This window comes from Trichomycterus rosablanca, chromosome 4 (genome assembly GCF_030014385.1).
Source record: "Trichomycterus rosablanca isolate fTriRos1 chromosome 4, fTriRos1.hap1, whole genome shotgun sequence".
Classification (NCBI taxonomy): Eukaryota; Metazoa; Chordata; class Actinopteri; order Siluriformes; family Trichomycteridae; genus Trichomycterus; species Trichomycterus rosablanca.
The window spans coordinates 50,945,222-50,968,821 of record NC_085991.1 but is presented as its reverse complement, the minus strand read 5'-3'; the positions used below and the strand labels follow the sequence as shown (position 1 = coordinate 50,968,821).

Here is a 23,600-nt window from a genome sequence, read left to right as displayed (position 1 = left end):
TCACTAACCTCGCGAGAACTGCCACCCAGGCTCAGTGTTGCCAACTCCTCAGTAAGGAAAGTAGCCATTGGCTGTCCTAGAAGTCGCTAAATGACGTCATCGCCTAATTTGCATAAGGTCTGCATTTGCATGTAATTGACGCTGTAGAAGAGAGGAATAACATCGTGGGAGAGACAAAAAGTGGGTAAAAACACCCTAAATATGTTTAGAACTACAAATGAACATTCTTCTGTTAATTCGTGGTTTGTTTTTGTTTTTTAAGACAACACTGAGCTACTCTGGGTAGGGTTGCCAGATTGCGACAGTAATTTTCAGCCTAAATGCATGAAAAAATGCTCAAAACACAGGATAAGCAGATGATGTTTGGCATTTCACAAATAATAAACCAGTTAAACCATCATGACCTACAAATCAATATCTTAAAATGTACAGATCAGTAATTATACATTATAAAGGACAAATTATTTTTGCTTGCATGTCTTTAAAGTAGCCTACCAAGTTTGTAAAATGCATTATTTGTTAGGACACACAAACCTTTGCATGTAAATAAAAATAAACTTGCAAGCAATGAAAGTTTTCCCTCTCGTACATATGAGAGGTTGTATGTACGAGACTTGCTTACCTTCATATTCAACTTAAATCACTTGTCTAACATATGAATCAGTGTATTGAATGACCTGTCAATCAAACTTTTCACAACTGGTTGGATGTGGTGGGAGAAGGGAGACCTATTTATACTCCACCTGCTTTAGCAATAGCTTTTTTATTTATATTTTAAGCTGCCAAAATGATTACAAACCAGCCCAAGTTTTGTCCACATGCCAAAGTGTTTTTCCCTGCCAATTTCCAACAAAATCCGCTCATTTTGGTGGAAAACCGCCCAATCTGGCAACACTGACTGTGATACTGTCCGCCCGTGTTTTGGGACGGGGGAGGGGCTCACGGCAGCACCCACTGCTCGTTGAGGACAGTAGCTGCAGAACAATATAATTTTATATAACAGTTTTCACGTTCGAGTCTCCAAAAGTCTCCAATAACACCAGAAAAAGTCGCTAGATTTGTCGCTAATCGCTTTTTTTGAAAAAAAGTCGCTAGAGGGGTCTGAAAAGTCGCTAAATATAGCGACAAAGTCGCTAAGTTGGCAACACTGCCCAGGCTGCTGCAAGTGGCAGTTCTCGCGAGGTTAGTGTGCACAGCGGGAACAAACCTGGAACAGGGAGAGATGGATGGATGCAAGGAGAGAGAGGGCATTCCTGCCAAAAAAGTAAAGACTGCATGTAATTATCTAGAGAAATGGGACATCGAATTTACCTTTCTAAAGAGGAGCAGGATGGGGCAAAGTTATGCAAAGGTAGGCCTATCAGATTCTGATCATCTAATTGCAGTTTGTAAGTGGTTCACAGGTGGTTATTTTAGATTTCTTGTAAACCTTCTTAAAATGTAAGGGATACTGAACCTCGGTTGGGCTGGTGGGACGACTCGAAGCGCGCGGCGGAAAATTTCCCTTATTTTTAAATCCAAAACTTGACAGGTATGATTACTAGTGTGCCTAAACCTGGAGTTTGTTTGTGTTGGGTTAATTTAATATAATAGCAAAGATGCAGCTGTATTATTATTTCTATATGAACGTGTGTTGAGAAATTTTAAAAGTATAAAAATATTAGAAATAAAAACACATTGAACTTGTGATTATAGTAAAATGTATTGGTTGTTATTAAATACAATTTGTTTATTAGGATTTTAATGTTATGTTTTACACTTACATTCATGACAGTGTTACTTATATAGCATTTCTAATTAGTGAACTTCGAATAATGTAGTTACTCCCTATGTAGCAAATGGGATGCGGTTCGGAACACAGCCTAGAAATCACTGTAAAATCACTTAAATATGACATTTTGTAAACTGCAGACTGTGATGTATTAAATGTAATTATGATTAAATATGTGTTCAAATCAAAACACTGTTAAGATGAGTAAATACAAGGGTAAATCTATTTCTTTATGTTTATTTACTTCTGATCCTGTTAAATATTTCACTGTGATTTCTCCTGGTGTTAACATGAGTTACATTCTGTAAGATTAAACTTAGTGTAGAAGATTTAGTGTGGAAGATCAAATGCAGCATAAAAAAACCCCCACAATAAACCCACATACATTTATACAGAAATACAAGATGTGCAGTCCAAACATTGTAAAGCTCTAAATTAAAAAAAGAAAATTATATAGTGCAATAAAATATTCAAGAATAACGTCCTGTTTTACCTCAGCAATTTGAATTTAGGAACAACAGGATTGAAAGGCTACATTCAATTTAAACTACAGCTGGGGTTTACACAAAGTCATTTACACAAGTTTGGACTTTTTAAAGCTAAAAGTAACATTTTAGCAAAATGTCTAACATTAAACTTTCTTTATTTGCATTTTGCTCCCGGTTAGTGATTGATCTTGCTACTTCTGCCGTATGCACAGTTGACACACCTTTTTATTTACCGGACAGTTAAGACATATGGAGGAAAATGATCTAATTTCAGGATGACAGTTTCACTGTTGACCCTTTACAAACCAAAAACCCCGGGTAGAGGAGCTGAGTGAACGTGGTCTGAACTCTGTGGATGAGCTTCATTGTATCAGAGACGCTGTAGTAGGACACAGTAGGAGTTCCTGCTCTGTAATCCACATACACTCCTATTCTAGAAGAACTCGGCATTATGGGAATTTTAGTCTCTGTGTTATTGTGCCAGAATGAAAATCTGGATGGAGAACAGAACAAACTCCAGGACTGATCATTACGTCCAAACACACACTCATCACCACGTCCCTTCCTGCTGATGCTTTTATAAGACACTGCAATATAAACCCCATCATTCCCACTCCACTCAACCTCCCAGTAACAGCGTCCACTCACACTCTCTCTACACAGAACCTGAGTGTAATGATTAAATCTATCTTGATTAAAAGGGTAACACAGTATTTTTCCACTCCAGGTCGCCACTCCAGGTCGCGGGGCTTGAACCGGCAACCTTCTGTTTACTAGTCCAGTACCTTAACCACTGAGCTATCACTGGCCCATCAAACATCAAATCTATCAGGATGATTAGGATATGACTGTGCTGTTTCACTCCAGGTCACCACTTTGTTCCCCTCAGACAGACTGAGGTAATTATTTACTGTGGTTGGATCCAGTGTGAACCGACATAAATCTGATAAAGAGGAAAAACACCAGTGAAGTGAAAATTTAAACATGTTTCTGTTAGTTTAAATGTTGGTAGAGTGACTGTATTCACTAATACAAAAAATATTACAGCCATTGTTCGTACACTATATGACCAAAAGTATGTGGACATCTGACCAAGAGCTTGTTGATCATCACATTTCAAAACCATAAGCAGTAATTCAGAGCTGCCCTCCCCATTTTACTGATATAAAAGCTTCCACTCTTCTGGGAAAGCTTTTGTAGTGTGTCTGTGGGAATTTGGGTCAATGGTGTCAAAACATTATTTGTGTGGTCTAGCACTGATGTTGGGTGTGAAGGCTTTCTTCACAATCAGCGTTCCAATTGATTCTAAAGGTATTCAGTCGAGTTAAGGTCACCCAGCAGTGGATGTGGCTAAAACATAAATAAATTAGGAGTAAACATAAATTATAAATTAGGGGTGATGGGGTGTCCACATATTCTTGGTTATACAGTGTATAGTTTACAGTAGGTTCTAATATTGCTGTGTTTATGTTTGTGTGATTAATAGACTTACATTGTAGAAACTCTCGTCTGGTTTGTGGTTCAGGTGAAGAAATGATCCAGATTTTTCTCACTACAGAAACACAGAAGCACAAACACAATTACACTTCATTCGTTCATTCATTCATTTATTCATTTTCAATAACTGATAACCCTGGTCAGGTTCATGGTGGATACGTCAAATCGTCCTTAATGTGTTGACTTGATACAGCATAACATTGAGGTTATCTGTAGCTCACTGTTTCACTCTGTTCTCTTTCTTGATAATCGTAATAAACAGAATGGACGGTTAAAGCTTTTCACTTGCTTACTTTACTATTTTTATTGAATGTACAACAGTAATGAACTATTACATATATAAACATTTTAATCCGAAACCCGCATACATTACATCTGTGTGCGTCGTTCTAACTGGTCCGTACTGAAACATAAAACTATATGTAACTATATTGTTACATCCCTTTTTGTTTTTTGTTTTAGTCGGTTCCTTTGCATTAAACATTCTTCCATAACATGACAAAGAAACAATACATAAAACCACATTTCAATCATGAAATCTACATAAATCAAAGTTATTTTGCATCTCAATGTTACTTTACTTTTTTCTTTTTCAAAGTAAACCCTTTAAATTAACTAATAAAACTCCTAAACTATGTTCAAATATTAAGAGACTTATTTAGTTATTTTATCTTTACTCTGCATAGTCTCTGAGATAGTAAGGTCTTATCACTCTCCGACCAAACCGGGTAACTACTGGTTGTTGACTTGTTGACTGGTTGTTGGATTTATGATCTGAATTAGTCAGTGGTGTGTTCTTTTCATTTCGCAAGTGTCGTCGGTCCCTCCTCAAAACTCCTCCAGTTTCCAGTTTGATTTCATAGGATCTATGATCAACTGGTTTGATTACTGTAGCTGGTTTCCAGACTGTGTGGCTCAAAAGGTTGGACTCTTACTTTGTCTCCTGGGTTTAAAGCATGCAGATCTTTTGCTGTTCGGTTGTAGTATTTGGCCTGTCTTTGCTGGTTGTATCTCAGTCCTTCTTCTGTTGGTTTAATCTCCGGCCTTAGAAGACTGTCAGTAATTGGTAGAAGGGTCCTTGTTCTCCTACTGAAAAGTCTCTGAGCTGGGCTAACATTGAGACCTTGACTTGGTGTATTGCGATGGTCTAATATAGCCAGATAAGGGTCTTTACCTGAGGCTTTTGCTTTCTTCATTATTCGCTTAGCCATCTTAACAGCAGACTCTGCTTTCCCATTACTTTGTGGGTATCCGGGTGATGATGTCCTGTGTTCGAACTCCCACCTCTTGCTAAATTGCTGGAACTCATTAGAGGTATACTGGGGTCCATTGTCTGAACATACAACATCCGGAATGCCATGTCTAGCAAAGTGAGCTTTTAGCTTTCTAATTACTGTGGCGGATGTAGTATCAGGTAAGTAGTCCACTTCCCAAAAATTTGAGTAATAATCCACAGTCACTAAATAATCTTTGTTCTCAAAGAAAAATAGGTCAGTACCTACTTTAGCCCATGGTCTAGTCTGGATCTCATGTGGATGTAATGTTTCTTTTTTCTGTCGAATGTCCATTGACCTACATGTATCACATTTGTTTACATATGTTTTTATATGTTCACTCATCCTTGGCCAGTATACACATTATCTTGCACGCCTGAGACATCCTTCTACTCCTAGGTGTGATGAGTGTATTCTGTGCATGATGTCTTCTCTCATTTCATCAGGAATGATTGCTCGCTCTCCTCTAAACACTATTCCATCCTGGTAAGTCAGTTCCTCTTGAAACGTGTAGTATTGTGCTATTTCTGAAGGTGCATTCTTTTTGTTTGCTGGCCATCCTGTTTGAATTGCCTGGATCAGTTTCTGAAGCTTTGCATCAGTCTCTGTTGCAGAACGGATTGCTTTTAGTCTCTCTGTTGAGATTGGCAAGTACTGTGCCATATTTACAGTTTCAATCTCAGCTTCAGCTGGACATGTGGTACTCTCTGGTAAGTATGCTCTACTTAAAGTATCAGCAAGTAGCATATCTCTACCTGGCACATAGGTCACATTAATACTGTACTTCTGTAGTCTGAGTAGCATTCTTTGTAGACGTTTTGGTGCGCTCAGTAAAGGCTTTTTTTGGATGTTTTCCAATGGTTTATGGTCACTCTGTACCGTTACTTGTCGTCCGTAGGTGTACTGGTGGAATTTCTCCATTCCAAAAACAATTGCCAAACATTCTTTCTCAATTTGGGCATAACCCTTCTCAGTTGGAGTGAGTGCTCTGCTAGCGAAAGCTACAGGTTTACCATTTTGTGTCAGAGCAGCTCCTAATCCTGTTTCTGATGCATCACATTGTAACGTCAGTTCATCCTCAGGGCTGTAGTACTTCAGAACTGGTGTGTTGGCTATGTTGTTTTTCAGCCTTGTGAATGCTTCCTCATGCATTGAAGACCAGTCCTATATACTATCTTTGTGTGTGAGCTGTCTCAAAATTTCACAATCATCTGATAAATGAGCATAGAACTTGGACAAATAGTTCACCATACCAACGAGACGTTGTACTCCTTTTACATCTGTAGGCCTCGGCATGTCTGTGACTGCTCTTACTTTTTCCGGATCAATACTTAGCCCCTCTGATGTCAGTAAACGTCCGATATAGGCTATCTCCTTTTTTCTCAGGTTGAACTTTTCTGCATTGAGCTTGATATTCCGTTCACGACATCTGTGCAAAAACTGTCTCAGTTTCCCATCATGGTCCTTATTTGCATTTTCCACTGTTGTTCCTTCTCCTGTAATAAGAACATCATCAGCTATGACATAAATGCCTGGCAGACCCTCTAGTGCTTGCATCAACTTTCTTTGGAAGACCTCCGGTGCTGGGCTGATGCCCATTGGCATTCTTCGCCATCTAAATCTGCCAAATGGTGTGGAGAATGTGGTAAGATAGCTTGATTCCTCTTCCAGTTCCACATGCCAGAATCCTTGTTTGACATCACAGACTGTAAATACTTTTGCATTTGATAAGTCTGGTAGAATGTCCTCAATAGTGGGGAGGGGGAAATGGCTACGTTTGAGTGCTCTATTCAAAGGCCTTGGATCAATACAAATTCTCAATTTGCCTGATGGTTTCTGTAGTGCTACCATGCTACTTATCCAATCTGTGCTGCAGTCAACAGGTGCTATGATCCCTCTCCGCTCTAGATCAGCAAGTTCTTCTTTAAGAGCTTTCATCATGGCAACTGGAACCCTGCGTTTTGGAAACTTGACTGGTTCAACTGTCTTGTCGATCTCTATGGCATATTCACCTTCCAAACAGCCATCTCCAGTGAACACGTCCTTGAATTCTGTCATTATTTCATCCCGTGTCCATTGTCCTTCTACGGTCTCCTGTTTTTCCACAATACTATCTGTGGCAAGTATGTTCTCGTATTGCACTCTGATTAGTTTCATTGCCTCACTCGCCCTTCTGCCTAGCAGGGGAATTCCAAATTTCTGGTCCACTACCTGGAACTCTAATCTATACAGTTTCTGGTTCCTGGGGTTTCTCACTTTCACTTTGCATTTGCCTAGGGGTCGCAATTCTGTCTTGTTATACATCACAAGCACTTTGTCTGTTTGTTCTACATTCATGTCAGGGTTGATGAGATGTATGGGCAAGATGTTACAGGATGCTCCGCAGTCTATTTGGAATTTCACCAGCTCTTTATTAATCAGCATTCCTGCATACAGCTGTTTTGACTTAGAACTGTCATTCACCTGGTGCACTGTCTTTGTGTCCTCTTTCACTGTTGAGACTGTCAATATGTCCTCATATGTGTCACAGTCCAGTTCTGTTACTGTATGTACAGTTTTATCAGTCTTAGTTCTAGTCTTACACACAGCCGCAAAGTGGTTGTCTCGTCCACATTTCTTGCACTTTTTCCCAAAGGCTGGGCATTTTTTCTTGTTTCTTTCATGCCTTTTCCCACAGAATTTACAGGAAATTTCATTGTCTTTGTCCTTTGATACATATTTTCTAACTGCATGTACCTCCTCTACTGTTCTGCCTTCCAAAGTTTTACTGTTTTCTCTTGACAGCTCCGTTGCTCTACAAAACTGAACACATCTATCCAGAGTAAGTTTATCTTCTCTCAGCAGTCTCTCTCTCAGGGCTGCATCATTTATTCCACACACGATCCTGTCTCTTATTAGGGACTCCTTAATCTGTCCAAAACTGCATGTACTGGCTAACGCTTTCAAATCTGTGACATATTTATCGATGGATTCATCCTGACGTTGATTTCTTACAAAAAACCTGTATCTCTCCACAGTCTCATTAACTTTTGGATTACAGTGTTCATCAAACTTCTCCATCATTTTACTTACGGTTTTTCTTGCATCTGTGTCATCTCCCATAAGTGTATCACATAACTCTCTGCCCTTTTCTCCTATTAGGTAGTAGAACAGTTTTACTCTTGTGGTCTCATCTGCATTTGGCATGGCAAGCTCCAAATACAATGTAAACTCTTCCTTCCAAGCCTTCCAGGACTTCGCTAAATTTTCTGACTTCATATTGAAAGCACTCGGTGGTATGAGACCTTCCATTGTTAACAGTTTTAGTCCTCTGTCTCTCTATCGTAACGTTTGAGTTCTCCGTTAGCGTTAGCTCTTTAGCGGGTAACACACTTCTGTTAGTTCCAGAGCCGTAGATAGAGAGAGTTGCGACACTCCTTGATCTCGCCGCCACGCAGTCACGTGGTTCATGTAACCCTCCAATAGTTCCAAACAAACCCGGCGCTGTCATGTTCTCATATGGGACCGGCAGCAGTGAATGAAATATTAAACATTAAATAATAAACATTTGTACAATTTCTGGGTATTTTCACCTGCCTTTACATTTACTGCATCTGCTTTAATATCAATTTGGTATATGAAGTGGAAGATTGATGTTTATAATGACTTAATAGGTCGTTCTTGTTAACACACAGTACATTATATTAGCGTACATTACATAATGCCATATCATTAAGTAGTAGAGACAATATACAGTACAGAGATTAGACAGTTTTTTATGTTTTGTTTTTTACATAAACTATAATCTCCCTTCACTTTCCCGAGGATTCATAATAATAATCATTTTGGTTAAACACTAAGTCATGTGCTGGATTCATAAGGTTTACCTGCACTGAATGAACAGATTGATAAACACACTACCGTACCTGTAACATTATAGTGCAGGTACATGAAATAGCTTCATTCATCTCTTATTTCATGAGTAAGTAATAATTTATTCCTACATGTAATACATGAATTAATTCATAATTAATATGCACTAGTTCATTTTGTCTAATGTAAGTGGTGGACAAGGTACACAAACCATGTAGTTGAGTTAAAGTAGAGATATCCAAGGTAACATATTACTCCAGTAAAAGTAAAAATACTCTTTACCTCCACTAAAGTACTAAACTAAATTTACCTTCAAATGTACTTAAGAATGAAAGTAAAAGTAGCATGATTTATTATGGCTCTGATGTTTTATTATCATTTCTGTAACAAGACTCTTGATTAATCAACTTTTAATTAATCAATTTTAGGTGAAAAGACTCTAGTGTCAATAATTTAGCTTAGCTGACTAAGCTAAATTCAGTTATACCTATTAAGTAAGATAAACATGTAACATTTAGTGCTGAGCAAATGCTAAACAATAACAGTATTAAGTATATTAATTACATCAAATTGATTATTTTTTTAAAACAAAGCAACAAACAGCTAAAAATGCTTGATAAGTAGTGGAAATGAATGGGGCTCTATGGGATGTTTGGAACTATACAGAGCTCCACAACCCGGAAGCTGCACAGAAAAAATGTCTTTACTATTTTTATTGAATGTACAACAGTAATGAACTATTACATATATAAACATTTTAATCCGAAACCCGCATACATTACATCTGTGTGCGTCGTTCTAACTGGTCCGTACTGAAACAAAACTGTCATATGTTCCATACATAAACACATATTGTTACACTCACCTCCACATGATATCTTCTTATTCTCATCTTTACAAAATTCCTCTAGTTTCTCTCTGAGCTCAGACATGGACTTTGTTACACCCTCGTAAGTGAGTAGAGGATTTAATTTGATGGTGGGTGATTCTGCAGATCCAGCAGAGGCCAAATGAGACTGGAAAGTCTACAAAGAGATAAATAGACAAAAGAAAGAAGTGAACATGGTATGACTGGCATTGTAGAGGCTAATCCAAACTGTTTTGCATTTAGCCCATAGAGGTTAGCAGGGGAGTCTCCCGACACACATTTCCAGTAGGTATGCACAGCGATTAGGTCCCAACACAATGACCCACAATTAATTCACTTAATTACCAAGCTTCCCAAATATTAGGATTTTCACCTGGAGGGACCCTGGTGGATTTTGGGTAACATTTAAATTGCCTTTTTTTTTAACACTGATTTGCGAATTACACAAAAATAGTCTTAAAATTAGTACTAATGTGCCAGTGCCAAGTATATCTAATAAACTGGCTGATAAGCAGCTGCTTTTTATCAGGATTCCAGATTTTCTCAGTGATGTTACCTGGAGGAAATGGATGGGATCTTCACTGTGTGAAAGCTCCTCCAGTTCAGCATTTCTCCTCTTTAACTCCTCAATCTCTTGCTGCAGTTGCTTCATGAATTCTTCAGCTTGACTCACTGCAGCTTTCTCCTCATCTCTGATCAGTTCTGTAACTTCAGAGCATCTTCTGTTAATGGAGCTGATTAGTTCAGTACAGATCCTCTCAATGTTCTCTATTTCTGTCTGTGCAGAGCTCTGTTAGGAGATACAGAAAGAGAAAATATTATATAACTGAGATATATTATTGAAATCACAGACACCTTTCTCATGTACCATGACAGTGACTGGCTGAGTGTATGATGATCCTGATCCTAAAAAAATCTTTCAGCAGTCAATTCTTCTTCTTCAAACTCACCCTGTGAGACTCCACAGATTTTCTCAGCTTCTGAATCTCATCCTCTCTGTTCTGGATTCTCTGCTGTGATTCTCTCTGTATCTCCTCCAACTTCTTCTGCTCAGGAAAACAAATTATAATTTAACGTCCATGTGTTAGAGGAATTACAGTCAAAAATCTACATACACTTGGCATTACATGTATTTCATGTTTTGTGATATTAAATAATTTTGCAAATGTATTTCCTGTGCCTGAATGATGAAAGAAATTCATCTTTGTTTAAAACAAAATGTTGTACATTTAAGTTCACTGAGTTTATTGAGAGTTTGCTGATTATCTGATTGCTGATGAATTTACATTAATCAGAAATTTGAAGGTGCAGAAAATTCTATAATGTCATTTAACTTTGTGGCATGCCCTGATTATTTATGACTGTCTATAGATTGTATCTACTAGTGTTCATATTCATAACAAAGCTATCTCTAGAGCTCTAATTTGTCTAATTTGAGGACATTTGAAACCATTTAATGTGAAAAATATGTCAAAATAGAGAAACTTATGTAAGGCTAATAAGTTTTTTTTTTTTACAGCATTATGAAAACAACCACTTGTATTAGAATATTGTATAACAGTTTTACCTGTTTCTCAGTTCTTTCTGCTGCAGCTGATATTGTATCATGTCCTTTATGATCATCCATGATGCACAACATGCAGATACACTGCTGATCAGTACGACAGTAAACCTCCAGCAGTTTATCATGCTGAGAGCAGATCTGCTCCTGGAGTCGTCTGGAGGCTTTAACCAGCTTGTGCTTCTTAAAAGTAGGAGATTCATAGTGAGGCTGAAGGTGAGTTTCACAGTAAGAGGCCAAACACACCAGACAGGATTTAACAGCTTTGTATTTTCTCCCAGTACAGAAATCACACTCCACATCTTCAGGTCCAGCAGAACAGTAAGCAGGATGTGGAGCTTGAAGTTCTTTCTTCAGTTTTTCCACAACTTCAGCCAGAATGGTGTTTTTCCTCACAGCAGGTCTTGGAGTGAAGGTTTCTCTACACTGTGGACAGCTGTATGTTCCCTTATCATCCTCCTGATCCCAGCAGTTGTTGATACAAACCATACAGAAACTGTGTCCACAGTGTGTAGTTACTGGATCTTTCAGTAGTTCCAGACAGATTGGACAGCTGAACTGGTCCTGAGATACTGAAATATTTGCTTCTGCCATTTTACTGCACAAACTTCCTGCTTCAGTCTGGGAGAACGAAGACAAACACTAAATAACGATACACACATTTACATTTTCATTTACACATGAATTGTTACAGTTTGTATAATTTTTAACTCAAACACCTAAATTAACAAAAACTACAATCACAGATACAAAACAGGTACTGGTACTGAACAGGAACAGATCAGTTTCAGTTCTGCCGAAATACAGGTGGGAGGAGCAAAGATTCACTCATTAACCCTTTTAATACCAAACACATAATGATCCTTATTTCATTTATTAATCTTCAGCAGCCAGTTTATTATGATCAGAGTCTCTGTGAGTCCAGCACCATCTATAAACACTGGGCACAGTGAATAATATTTTTATCTGTTTTATTTTGTCTCTTACTCTGTATTTTTATTTGGTTCTTACTTTTTTAACATAATGTTGTGTTAAGTATGCTTATTCGATGTACAGCACTTTGGTCAACGTAAGTTGTTTTAAGTGCTTTATAAATAAAATTTACTTACTTACTAGCAATACTACCTGGACAGGCACCAATCTATCACTCACTCTTCTTTATGGAAGATTTAAAGTAATCTAATTTCTGTGTGCGTTTGTAAAGTGGAAAAAAAACGAAGTACCTGAAGTAAACACATAAATAGGCAAGATTTAAACCCAGGTCCACAGGACTGTGTTGCCGTGTGGCACTGTGAAGCTGTACCGAACCTGTCTGTGACACCTTCATCCACCAGCAGAGGGAAGCCCAGGACAACTAATGGTAAACTAATAGTGGTTCTAAAGTACTAAATGTCCCAGGTTCTCCTACACTCATTATAGGTAATGTACTGCAGGTGAATTCAGCATCATATAAGCTGGATCTGAATTCAGTCTTGATTCTGTTCCACCAGTGCACTTGGGTCCAGAATCAGTATGGTGCCATCCAACTGTGTCATTCAACATCACCATATTACAGTCACCTAAAGATTTGTCTAGTTAGTTAAAATACAGATTTGAACTCTTGGATGTTCAGCAGGTGAAGTGGAGAAGGCTTTATTGGGTGAAGTGGGTGCTCCAGTTACTATCTGTGAGAAGTTTTGTATGTTCTTTCTGTGCCAGCGTGAATCTTCTCCAGGTTTTTTGGTTTACTTCCACCACTAAAAAACAAGGCAGTAGATAAACTGGATTCTCTATAATGCCCCTTGGCCCAAATAAAAGGAAATGGTTAAGCATGTGTTGTCCTGTGATGCATTGAAGCTCCAGGATGTAATTTTGCATCAAGCTGTGTGACCAGGATGAGGTGGGTAGTAAAAATAAATGATGACATGATTAAAATGGGACAATTAGCTGACATCCCTTTTCCATAAAGCTATTTTACACATAAATGTATATCAATATATATTCCAGGATCCAACCAACATAAGCTTCAGAAAATTAGAATATCTCTACTAAATATTTGTATTTTTTAATTTATATATTGTGAAAAATGTAAAAGACGGCAGCAGAAATGGGGAGGAAATCATGAAGTATTAATCATGAACACAGAGCCAATGGGTAAATACTGTCAAATACAGTTAGTTAGGTGTCCTTTTCTCCCAAACCTAAGTAATACTGATGTCCAGGACATATTCCTGCATTACACCTGTTTCTAGGTGGACATTACCAGTGTGTGTTGAGAAATTGAACGTGTGATTGAAATTGAGAAGTGTAAAAATATTAGAAATAGAAACACTGAACATGTGATTATAGTAAAGTTTATTGGTTATTAAATACAGTAGAATATTAGATGCTATACATTGCAGAATCATATTGTATAACCCAAAATCCACATGTGTATAGAATCATGTGTTATATTGTACCTAGTCTCACAGGATCAGACTTTTTCTCTGACCTGATTAGAATCTGGTTTGCAAAAGGATGGGAACAAGACTTATTAGGAAGGAACAAACTCAGTTTGAATTGTACAAGCCAACTCATATCTCCTAAAGGTGGAGCTTAAAGTTACATCGGTACTTAAAGCTGCTGTGTCACAAATTACACACTACTGTACTTAATAGCATGTCTAATTAGTAAACTTAGAATATTGTAGTTACTCCCTATGTAGCAAAAGGATGTGGTTTGGGACTCAAAATCACTTGTAAACAAGGTCTTTATGAGTAAAAATAATAAGATAGTCATGTCAGTAATTAAATATCATATTTTGTAGACTATAAACTGCAGACTGTGCTGTAGCATTAAACAGAATTATAAATAAATGTGTATTCAAATCGAAACACTTAAGAGGACTAAATAGAACGGTACGTCTATTTCTGAAACATTTACTTCTGATCCTGGTAGATCTTTCACCGTGATTTCTCCTGGTTTAACATGAGCTACACTCAGTAAGATTAAACTTAGTGTAGAGGATTTAGTCCATAAGATCAAATGCAGAATTAATAAAAAACACAATAAACCCACATACATTTTTATACAGACGCACAAGTTGTAAAAGCCACACATCTTAAAGCCCTAAAAAAATAAAAGGAAATGATAAAGTGCAATAAAATATTCCAAAATAATGTCCTGCTGTACCTCAGAAATCAGAAATTAGGAACAATCAATTGATTGAAAGGCTGAAACATTAACTACATTTGGGGTTTACATAAAGTCCCTTACACGAGTTTGGACTTTTTGAAGCTGAAAGTAACATTTTAGCGGAATGTCTAACATTAAACTTTCTTTGTTTGCATTTTTCTTCTTTTTTCTCCCAATTAGCCATTGATCTTGCTACCCCTGCTGTATGCACAGTTGACAAACCTTTTTATTTAACAGACAGTTAAGGCGTATGGAGGAAATTATCTAATGTAAGGATGACAGTGTAACTTTTGACTCTTTTCGAACCATAAACCCCGGGTAGAGGAGCTGAGTGAACGTGGTCTGAACTCTGTGGAGGAGCTTCATTGTATCAGAGACGCTGTAGAAGGACACAGTTCCTGCTCTGTAATCCACATACACTCCTATTCTAGAAGAACTCGGCATTATGGGAATTTCAGTTCCTTTGTTATTGTGTCCGAATAAAAATCTGGATGGAGAACAGTACAAACTCCAGGACTGATTATTACCTCCAAACAAACACCCATGAACATGCCCCTTCCTGCCGATGCTTTTATATGACACTGCAATATAAACCCCATAATTCCCACTCCACTCAACCTCCCAGTAACAGCGTCCACTCACACTCTCTCTACACAGAACCTGGTGTGAATGATCAAATCTATCTGGATGATCAGGATACGACTGTTCTGTTCCACTCCAGGTCACCACTTTGTTTTTCAGAAGGACGTGTTTATTTACTGTGTTTTGATCCAGTGTGAACGAACAGAAATCTGATAGAGAGGAAAAATTTAAACATGTTTCTGTGAGTATAATGGTGGTAGAGTGACTGTGTTCTCTAATGAAAATATTACAGCACACATTTGTACACTATATGATCAAAAGTATGTGGACACCTGACCATGAGCTTGTTGATCATCCCATTTCAAACCATGAGCAACAGATGCTATGGCTATCTCTTTATACCTCCGTCTGGCAGGCATTACAGGAGCCTCTGCTCTCGCACCAGCAGGCTCCGGAAGAGCTTTTTCCCGAGAGGCTGTAACCCTGCTAAACTCTACCACAACACTTTAAAATACCACTGCACCCTGGATCGCACTAAACTTTTGTACTTTTTAAGTGTTTCATCTCATCTCATCTCATCTCACAGCTTTTATGACAGCTTAATGACAGACATTCCTTATCTCTGTACTCCCAGCCACATCTCAAACAGCCACATAAGGATTTTGCAACTATAAGTATTTAATACACAAGCAGAAAAATACTAATACTCGGGTGATATCAAACATAGTATATATTTTTTCCATAGCAATAGTTAAGGTCAGAGCTCTGCAAGACTCTGGAATACCAAAATGATCATCATGTGTTTGTGGACCTCAAAGATAAACAGTAATGCTGAAACAGAAAGTGGCCTTCCCCAAACTGTTGCAACAAACATGATTTATTTGGATTTATTAAGTTTATGTAATTAATTGTAAAGACCATTTAGCAGTGGGAGTGGCTAAACAGATAAGCTCATAAATTAGGAGTCAGAGTCAGAGAGTCAGAGAGGTTTTTATTGTCATTTCAGCTACATACAAGTACATATTGAAACGAAACAGCGTTCCTCTAGGATCACGGTGTAACACGGTACAAAAAGTGCAAGACAATACAAAACAGTGCAAATACAACAATAATACAAAAAATCCTATAATAAATAACTACAAAAGATATTCCTTATTATCCCTAATCTAAACAAGTAATTAGAACACAGGACTAAAGACAAGTGTTAGTACATGATGGTGAATAGATGGTACAATGGTTCCTGAGGTAGTGACATGTTGTACATTAGCAGCGTAAAATTGGCAATGCAGATAAGGTGCCTAAAAAGTAAATATGGTGCAAAATACAAGTAAGGTGCAGAAATTATTGTGCATTTCCAGGAGGTGTGCAAAAATGCAAGTAACATAGTCAAAAATGCAAGTAACAGTCAATACAGTTCAGTGTGGCAGCAGAAAATGTCCGGAGGAAATTGTTACAGTACTGAGTTTAGGAGTCTGATTGCTTGTGGGATAAAACTGTTACACAGTCTGGTTGTGTTAGTCCGGATGCTGCGGTATCGTCTCCCAGACGGGAGCAGAGTAAAAAGTCCATGTGATGGATGGGTTGGATCGTCCACAATGCTGAGAGCTTTGCGGATGCAGCGGGTGTTAAAAATGTCCGTGAGAGATGGAAGAGCGACCCCGATGATCTTTTCAGCTGTCCTCACTACTCGCTGGAGAGTCTTACGGTCCGACGCAGTACAATTTCCGAACCAGACAGTGATGCAGCCGCTCAGGATGCTCTCGATTGTTCCTCTGTAGAACGTGGTGAGAATGGGGGGTGGCAGATGAGCTTTCCTCAGTCTTCTCAAAAAGTAGAGACGCTGCTGGGCTTTCTTGGTGATGGAACTGGTGTTAAGGGTCCAGGTGAGATTCTCCTCCAGATGAACACCGAGAAATTTGGTGCTCTTGACGATCTCAACAGATGAGCCGTCGATGTGCAGTGGGGAGTGGTCCCTTAGTGTCTTTCTAAAGTCAATGACCATCTCTTTGGTTTTATCCACATTCAGAGACAGGTTGTTGACTTGGCACCAGTCCGTTAGATGTTGTACCTCCTCTCTGTACGCTGACTCATCGTTGTTGCTGATGAGTCCCACCACAGTTGTGTCGTCTGCAAACTTAACGATGGAATTCGTGCTGTGCATCGCTGTACAGTCGTGCGTAAGCAGAGTAAACAGCAGTGGACTGAGCACACAGCCTTGGGGAGCGCCGGTGCTCAGTGTGGTGGTGCTGGAGGTGGTCTTACCGATCCGGACGGACTGAGGTCTCTCAGTCAAGAAGTCCAGGATCCAGTTGCAGAGAGAGGTGTTCAGGCCCAGCGTGCTCAGCTTTCCAATTAGATGCTGAGGAATGATGGTGTTGAATGCTGAGCTAAAGTCTATGAACAGCATCCTGACATAAGTGTTCTTTCTGTCCAGGTGTGTAGAAGCCAGGTGAAGTGTAGTGGATATGGCGTCGTCCGTTGAGCGGTTAGGACGGTACGCAAACTGCAGTGGGTCCATGGTGGGAGGCAGTAGTGTCTTAATATGCCTCATGACTAGTTTCTCGAAGCACTTCGTGATGATAGGCGTGAGTGCTACGGGACGATAGTCATTGAAGCATGACACAGATGACTTCTTTGGCACGGGTACGATGGTGGTCGTCTTGAGGCACGTTGGAACGATGGCGCTGCTCAGGGAGATGTTGAAGATGTCAGTGAATACATCTGCCAGCTGGTCTGCACATCCTTTGAGCACTCGGCCAGGAATGTTGTCTGGTCCAGAAGCCTTCCGTGGGTTGACTCTGTGCAGAGTTCTCCTCACGTCCGCTGTGGAGAGACGAAGCACCTGGTCGTCACAAGGTGGGATCGTCTTCCTCGCCAACATGTTGTTCTGCGCCTCGAACCGAGCGTAGAAGTCATTCAGCGCATCTGGAAGGGAGGCATCACTGTCACAGACGGGTGGAGTCGTCCTGTAGTTGGTGATGGCCTGGATGCCCTGCCACAAGCGCCGTGTGTCACCGCTGTTCTGGAAGTGGCTGTGGATGTTCTGGCCGTGTGCGCGCTTTGCTTCTCGGATCGCCCGGGACAGTCTGGCTCTCGCTGTTCTCAGAGCCGGCTGGTCACCTGCTTTAAAAGCGGAGTCTCGGGCCCTCAGCAGTGCACGCACCTCTGGAGTCATCCACGGCTTCTGGTTGGGTCTGGAAGTGATGGTTCTAGTGGTAGTGACGTCCTCAATGCATTTGCTGATGTAGCAGGTCACTGAAGTCGTGTACTCCTCTAGATCAGTGTAATCGCCGTATGTTGCAGCCTCCCTAAACATGTCCCAGTCAGTGCACTCAAAACAGTCCTGAAGAGCAGAGATGGAACCTTCTGGCCAGGTTTTCACCTGTTTCTGTACAGGTCTGGAGCGCCTGACGAGTGCTCTGTATGCTGGGATTAGCATTACAGAGATGTGGTCTGAGTATCCGAGGTGGGGGCGGGGCTCCGCCCGGTACGCACCGGCAATGTTCGTGTAAACATTATCCAGCGTGTTCGCTCCTCTCGTAGCAAAGTCCACATTCTGATGGAATTTAGGGAGAACAGACTTAAGATTTGCATGATTAAAATCCCCAGCGATAATAAACAGTCCGTCTGGATGAATGGTCTGTAGTTCGCTGATGGCTCTGTAGAGTTCGCTTAATGCTTCCTTCGCGTTCGCGCTGGGCGGAAGATACACCGCGACAATAAGCACGCTGGTGAATTCCCGTGGTAAATAAAAAGGTCTGCATCTAACAATAGCAAATTCCACCATCGGAGAACAGTACGCCACAACAAGCACAGAGTCCTTGCACCATTCGGTGTTAATGTAAACACAAACGCCTCCTCCTCGTGTTTTACCGGACTGAGCTGCATTTCTATCGGCGCGATACGATGCTAGCCCGTCTAGCTGAATGGCACTGTCTGGAATGTTGTCGCTAAGCCATGTTTCAGTGAAAATTAAAACACAACAGTCTCTGTACTCACATTGGGTCGTTCGCTGAAGTCTGATACAGTCCAGTTTATTCTCCAGAGAGCATGCATTTGCGAGGAATAACGATGGTAGAGCCGGCCGGCTTGGGTTAGCTTTTAGCCTAGCACGGACCCCGGCTCGCTTTCCACGCTTCTGCTTCCTCGAGCACCGCTTGCGGCGCCCCCTCCCCCGGTCACCTGCTTCAGGTAACTCCGAGGACTGCAGGCCTGGTTCGCGAAGTAGGCAGAGTTCATGCAGAGTACGCCGCAGATCATCTTGGAGGTTGGTTTCTGATTGTTTTCTCAATTGTAGCAGTGTATGGCGGTTGTAAACTCAGTCAAAAGTGGTTTCCATACGTTTATAAACAAAACTGTCCTAAACAAAACTTACAAACTTTTCTGCAAAACAACAAAAAACACCGTTTTTCGACCCCAGAGCGGCCGCTGCGTGTTAACGCGCCGCCATCTTGGTTTAACCCCACCACTCCATCTTGGAGTGGTGGGGTGTCTACATACGTTTGGTTATACAGTATATAGTGTACTGTAGGTTCTGATATTGCTGTGTTTATGTTTGTGTGATTAATAGACTTACATTGTAGAAACTCTCGTCTGGTTTGTGGTTCAGGTGAAGAAATGATCCAGATTTTTCTCACTACAGAAACACAGAAGCAAAAACACAATTACACTTCATTCATTCATTCAATCATTCATTTATTTTTAGTAAATGATTCAGCATGGGCAGGGTCATGGTGGATATGTTGCCACCTAAAATCACTCAGCACAGAAATTCCCCACTCACACATTCGTTTACTTAGATATTCATTCACTCACTCACACCCTTAAGGGATGTACTCACTGATACATTCACTCACTCACACAGTGATTTACTTACTCTAACATTAATTTACTCATATGTTCATTTACTTACACATTCATTCACTAACACATCTTGTCAGCCATACCTTTATTTACTTACTACTTGGTGTAAATCAATGAGTAAGAATGTACATTTATAACATAGTAAAGTGTGCAAAAAGTCAAGGGATCTGAATACTTTCTCAATCCACGGCATAAAAATCTCTAAATCAAAAATATACAGCCAGCACATCTTATTTTTAGTTTTAGACCCCTTAACTCTTCCACATTAATCTGATCCAATTGTTAGGCATTAACTGAAACAACTTTGAGCTATGATCCACTTTCTGAGATCTGTACAAAGCTTTGTAGAATATCCCATTAAATAATGTGTGGCTTAGTCTAACAGATGCAGTCGAAGTTGATTTATTTATATGGACACAATCACTACTGAGGAATGAAAGAATTATAAAGGAAATGGTATTTATAGATCAAAAAACTTACATGGCTGACTTGTAGCAAAAAATGAGTACAGATATAATGAGGTAAATCTCAAAACAAAATATGGTGTATATTTATAACCTCTAATATTTTCGAGCTAAATTAAAAAAGAATAAAACGAGCATTTCATTAAAATTGTATTAAAATTTTTATAAAGTTCACCTAGTTTAGACTCTGGCCTGTTGATTGGATTCATGATCATGGATATGTCTGTGACTCACTCATGATATGATCTTTGATCCTGATTTTTTATTTGTTCGAACAAACAGATCGCTGTTATTATGAACATGATTCCTGCCTCTTCTGCCAACCAGATGTTTACAAGTCTGTATATTATCAACCTTGTATTGTAGCTGTATATGAGGCACAAATAATCAATGTGTCAGTTCCATTTCATTGACAATCACCTGTGTCTAGTCAAGTGTTAATTCTTAATGCTGGATAAGGGAGCTGCCACAGCAAAGCCCTTTTTCCAGGGCAGCCCACACATAATGGAACCATGCTGGATGCGAGCTGCGTCAGTTGATGGTGTGGACATTAGCAGAAATGACTGAAAGTTGTCCTTATTGGTGTATGCACACTTTTGAATTGAGATGTATGTTTTGTTTAACACTTGACACAATATGTTGATTGGACACAACATAACATAACATAACATTAAGGCCTGTAGCTCACCTCCACATGATATCTTCTCATTCTCGTCTTTACAAAATTCTTCTAGTTTCTCTCTGAGCTGAGACATGGACTTTGTTACACCCTCATAAGTGGATAGAGGATTTAATGTGACGACGGGTGATTCTGCAGGTCCATTAGAGACCAAATGAGACTGGAAAGTCTACAAAGTGGTACAAGAACAAAAGGAAGAATAAATTATGGATAAATACATGGCATGAGGCAGAAAATAAAGTTTGTACAGTTAAGGTAACTATACACTGTTCTTTTGGATTAGTCTTAGTATTTGTAGCTCATGCACAAATTAAGTTGTACTGAATTCACCAAGTGTCCCAAATTTTAGGGTTTTGCACTTGGAGGGATTATGGTGGATTTTGGGTTACATTTAAATTGTCTTTTAACACTGATGTGTAAATTACAAAACAAAAGTCTTCAAATTAGTACTAATGTGCCAGTGATGAAAATATCTTCTAAATTGGCCACTTAGCATCTGCTTTTAATGGTGATTCTGGATTGTCTCAGTGATGTTACCTGGAGGAAATGGATGGCATCTTCACTGTGTGAAAGCTCCTCCAGTTCAGCATTTCTCCTGTTTAGCTCTACAATCTCTTGCTGCAGCTGCTTCATGAATTCTTCAGCTTGACTCACTGCAGCTTTTTCTTCATCTCTGATCAGTTCTGTAACCTCAGAGCATCTTCTCTTAATAGAGCTGATCAGTTCAGTACAGATCCTCTCAATGTTCTTCACTGCTGCCTGTGCAGAGCGCTGTTAGAAGATATATAATTGAAATCACAGACACATTTCCACAGTACCATGACAGTGACTGACTGAGTATATGATGTTATGATCCTGATCCTAAAAAAGCTCTTTCAGCAGTCAATTCTTCTTCTTCAAACTCACCCTGTGAGACTCCACAGATTTTCTCAGCTTCTGAATCTCCTTCTCTCTGTTCTGGATTCTCTGCTGTGATTCTCTCTGTATCTCCTCCAACTTCTTCTGCTCATAAACACAAATTTATTTGTTTGTTTATTTGGTTTTTTTTGTTAAACAAATATGTGTCATTTAATGGCTGAAGTGGGTGTTATATATCTGTCTTTTTTATCTTGTCTTTATCCTTTGGTCAATTTTATCAGAAACACTAATTATAATTCAATGTCAGTGTGTTCGAGAAATGTACATACACTTGGCTGAAACATGTATTTCATGTTTTGTGATATTAAAGAATTCTTTATTTATGAATTTGAGTTCAAGTTTATTGAGAGTTTCTGAACACCTGATTGCTCATAAATGTACATTTAGGAACTTTATTAATTTGAAGGTGCAGAAAGGTCTATAATGTTTGTGAAATATGTATATGTAAGATATATGTAAATTTGTTTGAAATATGTAAAAATAGAGAAACTCACAGCATTGTAAAAACTAAACAATCACTAGTATTAAAATAGTGTATAATATTTATACCTGTTTCTCAGTTCTTTCTGCTGCTGCTGATATTGTATCATGTCCTTTATGATCATCCATGGTGCACAACATGCAGATACACTGCTGATCAGTACGACAGTAAACCTCCAGCAGTTTATCATGCTGAGAGCAGATCTGATCCTGGAGTCGTCTGGAGGCTTTAACCAGCTTGTGCTTCTTAAAAGCAGGAGATTGATAGTGAGGCTGGAGGTGAGTTTCACAAAAAGAGGCCAAACACACCAGACAGGATTTAACAGCTTTGTATTTTCTTTCAGTACAGAAATCACACTCCACATCTTCAGGTCCAGCAGAACAGTGAGCAGGTTGTGGAGCTTGAAGTTTTGTTTTCTTCAGGTTCTCCACAACTTCAGACAGAATGGTGTTTTTACTCACATCAGGTCTTGAAGTGAAGGTTTGTCTACACTGTGGACAGCTGTATGTTCCCTTATCATCCTCCTGATCCCAGCAGTTGTTGATACAAACCCTACAGAAACTGTGTCCACATGGTGTAGTTACTGGATCCCTCAGTAGTTCCAGACAGACTGGGCAGCTGAACTGGTCCTGAGTTACTGAAATATTTGCTTCTGCCATTTCACTGCACAGACTTCCTGCTTCAGTCTGGGAGGACGAAGACAAACACTAAATAACGATACACACATGAATTGTTACAGTTTGTATAATTTTTAACTCAAACACCAAACTTAACAAAAACTACAATCACAGATACAAAATAGATCTGAACTTACTGGTACAGAACAGGAAGAGATCAGTTTCAGTTCAGCTGAAATGCAGGTAGGAGGAGACAAAAAGCACTGTGAAGCTGTACCGAACCTGCCTGTGATACCTTCTTCCACCAGCAGAGGGGAGCACAGGACAACTAATGGTAAAATAATAGTGGTTCTTAAGAACTAAATGTCCCAGGTGTTCCCACACTCATTATACACTGCTCACAAAAATTAGGGGATATTTCAAAATGAATATGAAGCGATTGAAAAAAAAAGGACTGGCCTTCACATTCTCCAGACCTGAATCCCATTGAACATGCTTGGGATGCACTGGGAAGATGTCTGGCAAACCGTCC

General features: G+C 39.4%; 2 protein-coding genes across 2 annotated transcripts; both read right to left on the bottom strand.

Moving 5' to 3' along the window:
* Positions 1 to 2,836: 2,836 nt before the first annotated feature.
* On the bottom strand, positions 2,837 to 12,096 carry LOC134312475 (E3 ubiquitin/ISG15 ligase TRIM25-like). The gene is made up of 6 exons (XM_062994456.1): positions 11,318 to 12,096; positions 10,701 to 10,796; positions 10,307 to 10,540; positions 9,748 to 9,907; positions 3,752 to 3,811; positions 2,837 to 3,202 (listed from the first exon to the last, which is right to left on the bottom strand). Exons 1-6 carry the CDS (start codon positions 11,903 to 11,905, stop codon positions 3,072 to 3,074), a joined length of 1,269 nt encoding a protein of 422 aa, XP_062850526.1. The 5' UTR covers positions 11,906 to 12,096; the 3' UTR covers positions 2,837 to 3,071.
* A 2,602-nt stretch (positions 12,097 to 14,698) lies between these two features.
* LOC134312474 (tripartite motif-containing protein 16-like) lies at positions 14,699 to 23,290 on the bottom strand. The gene is made up of 7 exons (XM_062994455.1): positions 23,266 to 23,290; positions 22,520 to 23,137; positions 21,959 to 22,054; positions 21,590 to 21,823; positions 21,062 to 21,221; positions 19,623 to 19,682; positions 14,699 to 15,255 (listed from the first exon to the last, which is right to left on the bottom strand). The coding sequence occupies exons 2-7, from the start codon at positions 23,108 to 23,110 to the stop codon at positions 14,729 to 14,731; spliced, it is 1,668 nt and encodes a 555-aa protein (XP_062850525.1). The 5' UTR covers positions 23,111 to 23,137; positions 23,266 to 23,290; the 3' UTR covers positions 14,699 to 14,728.
* Between the last annotated feature and the right edge of the window lie 310 nt (positions 23,291 to 23,600).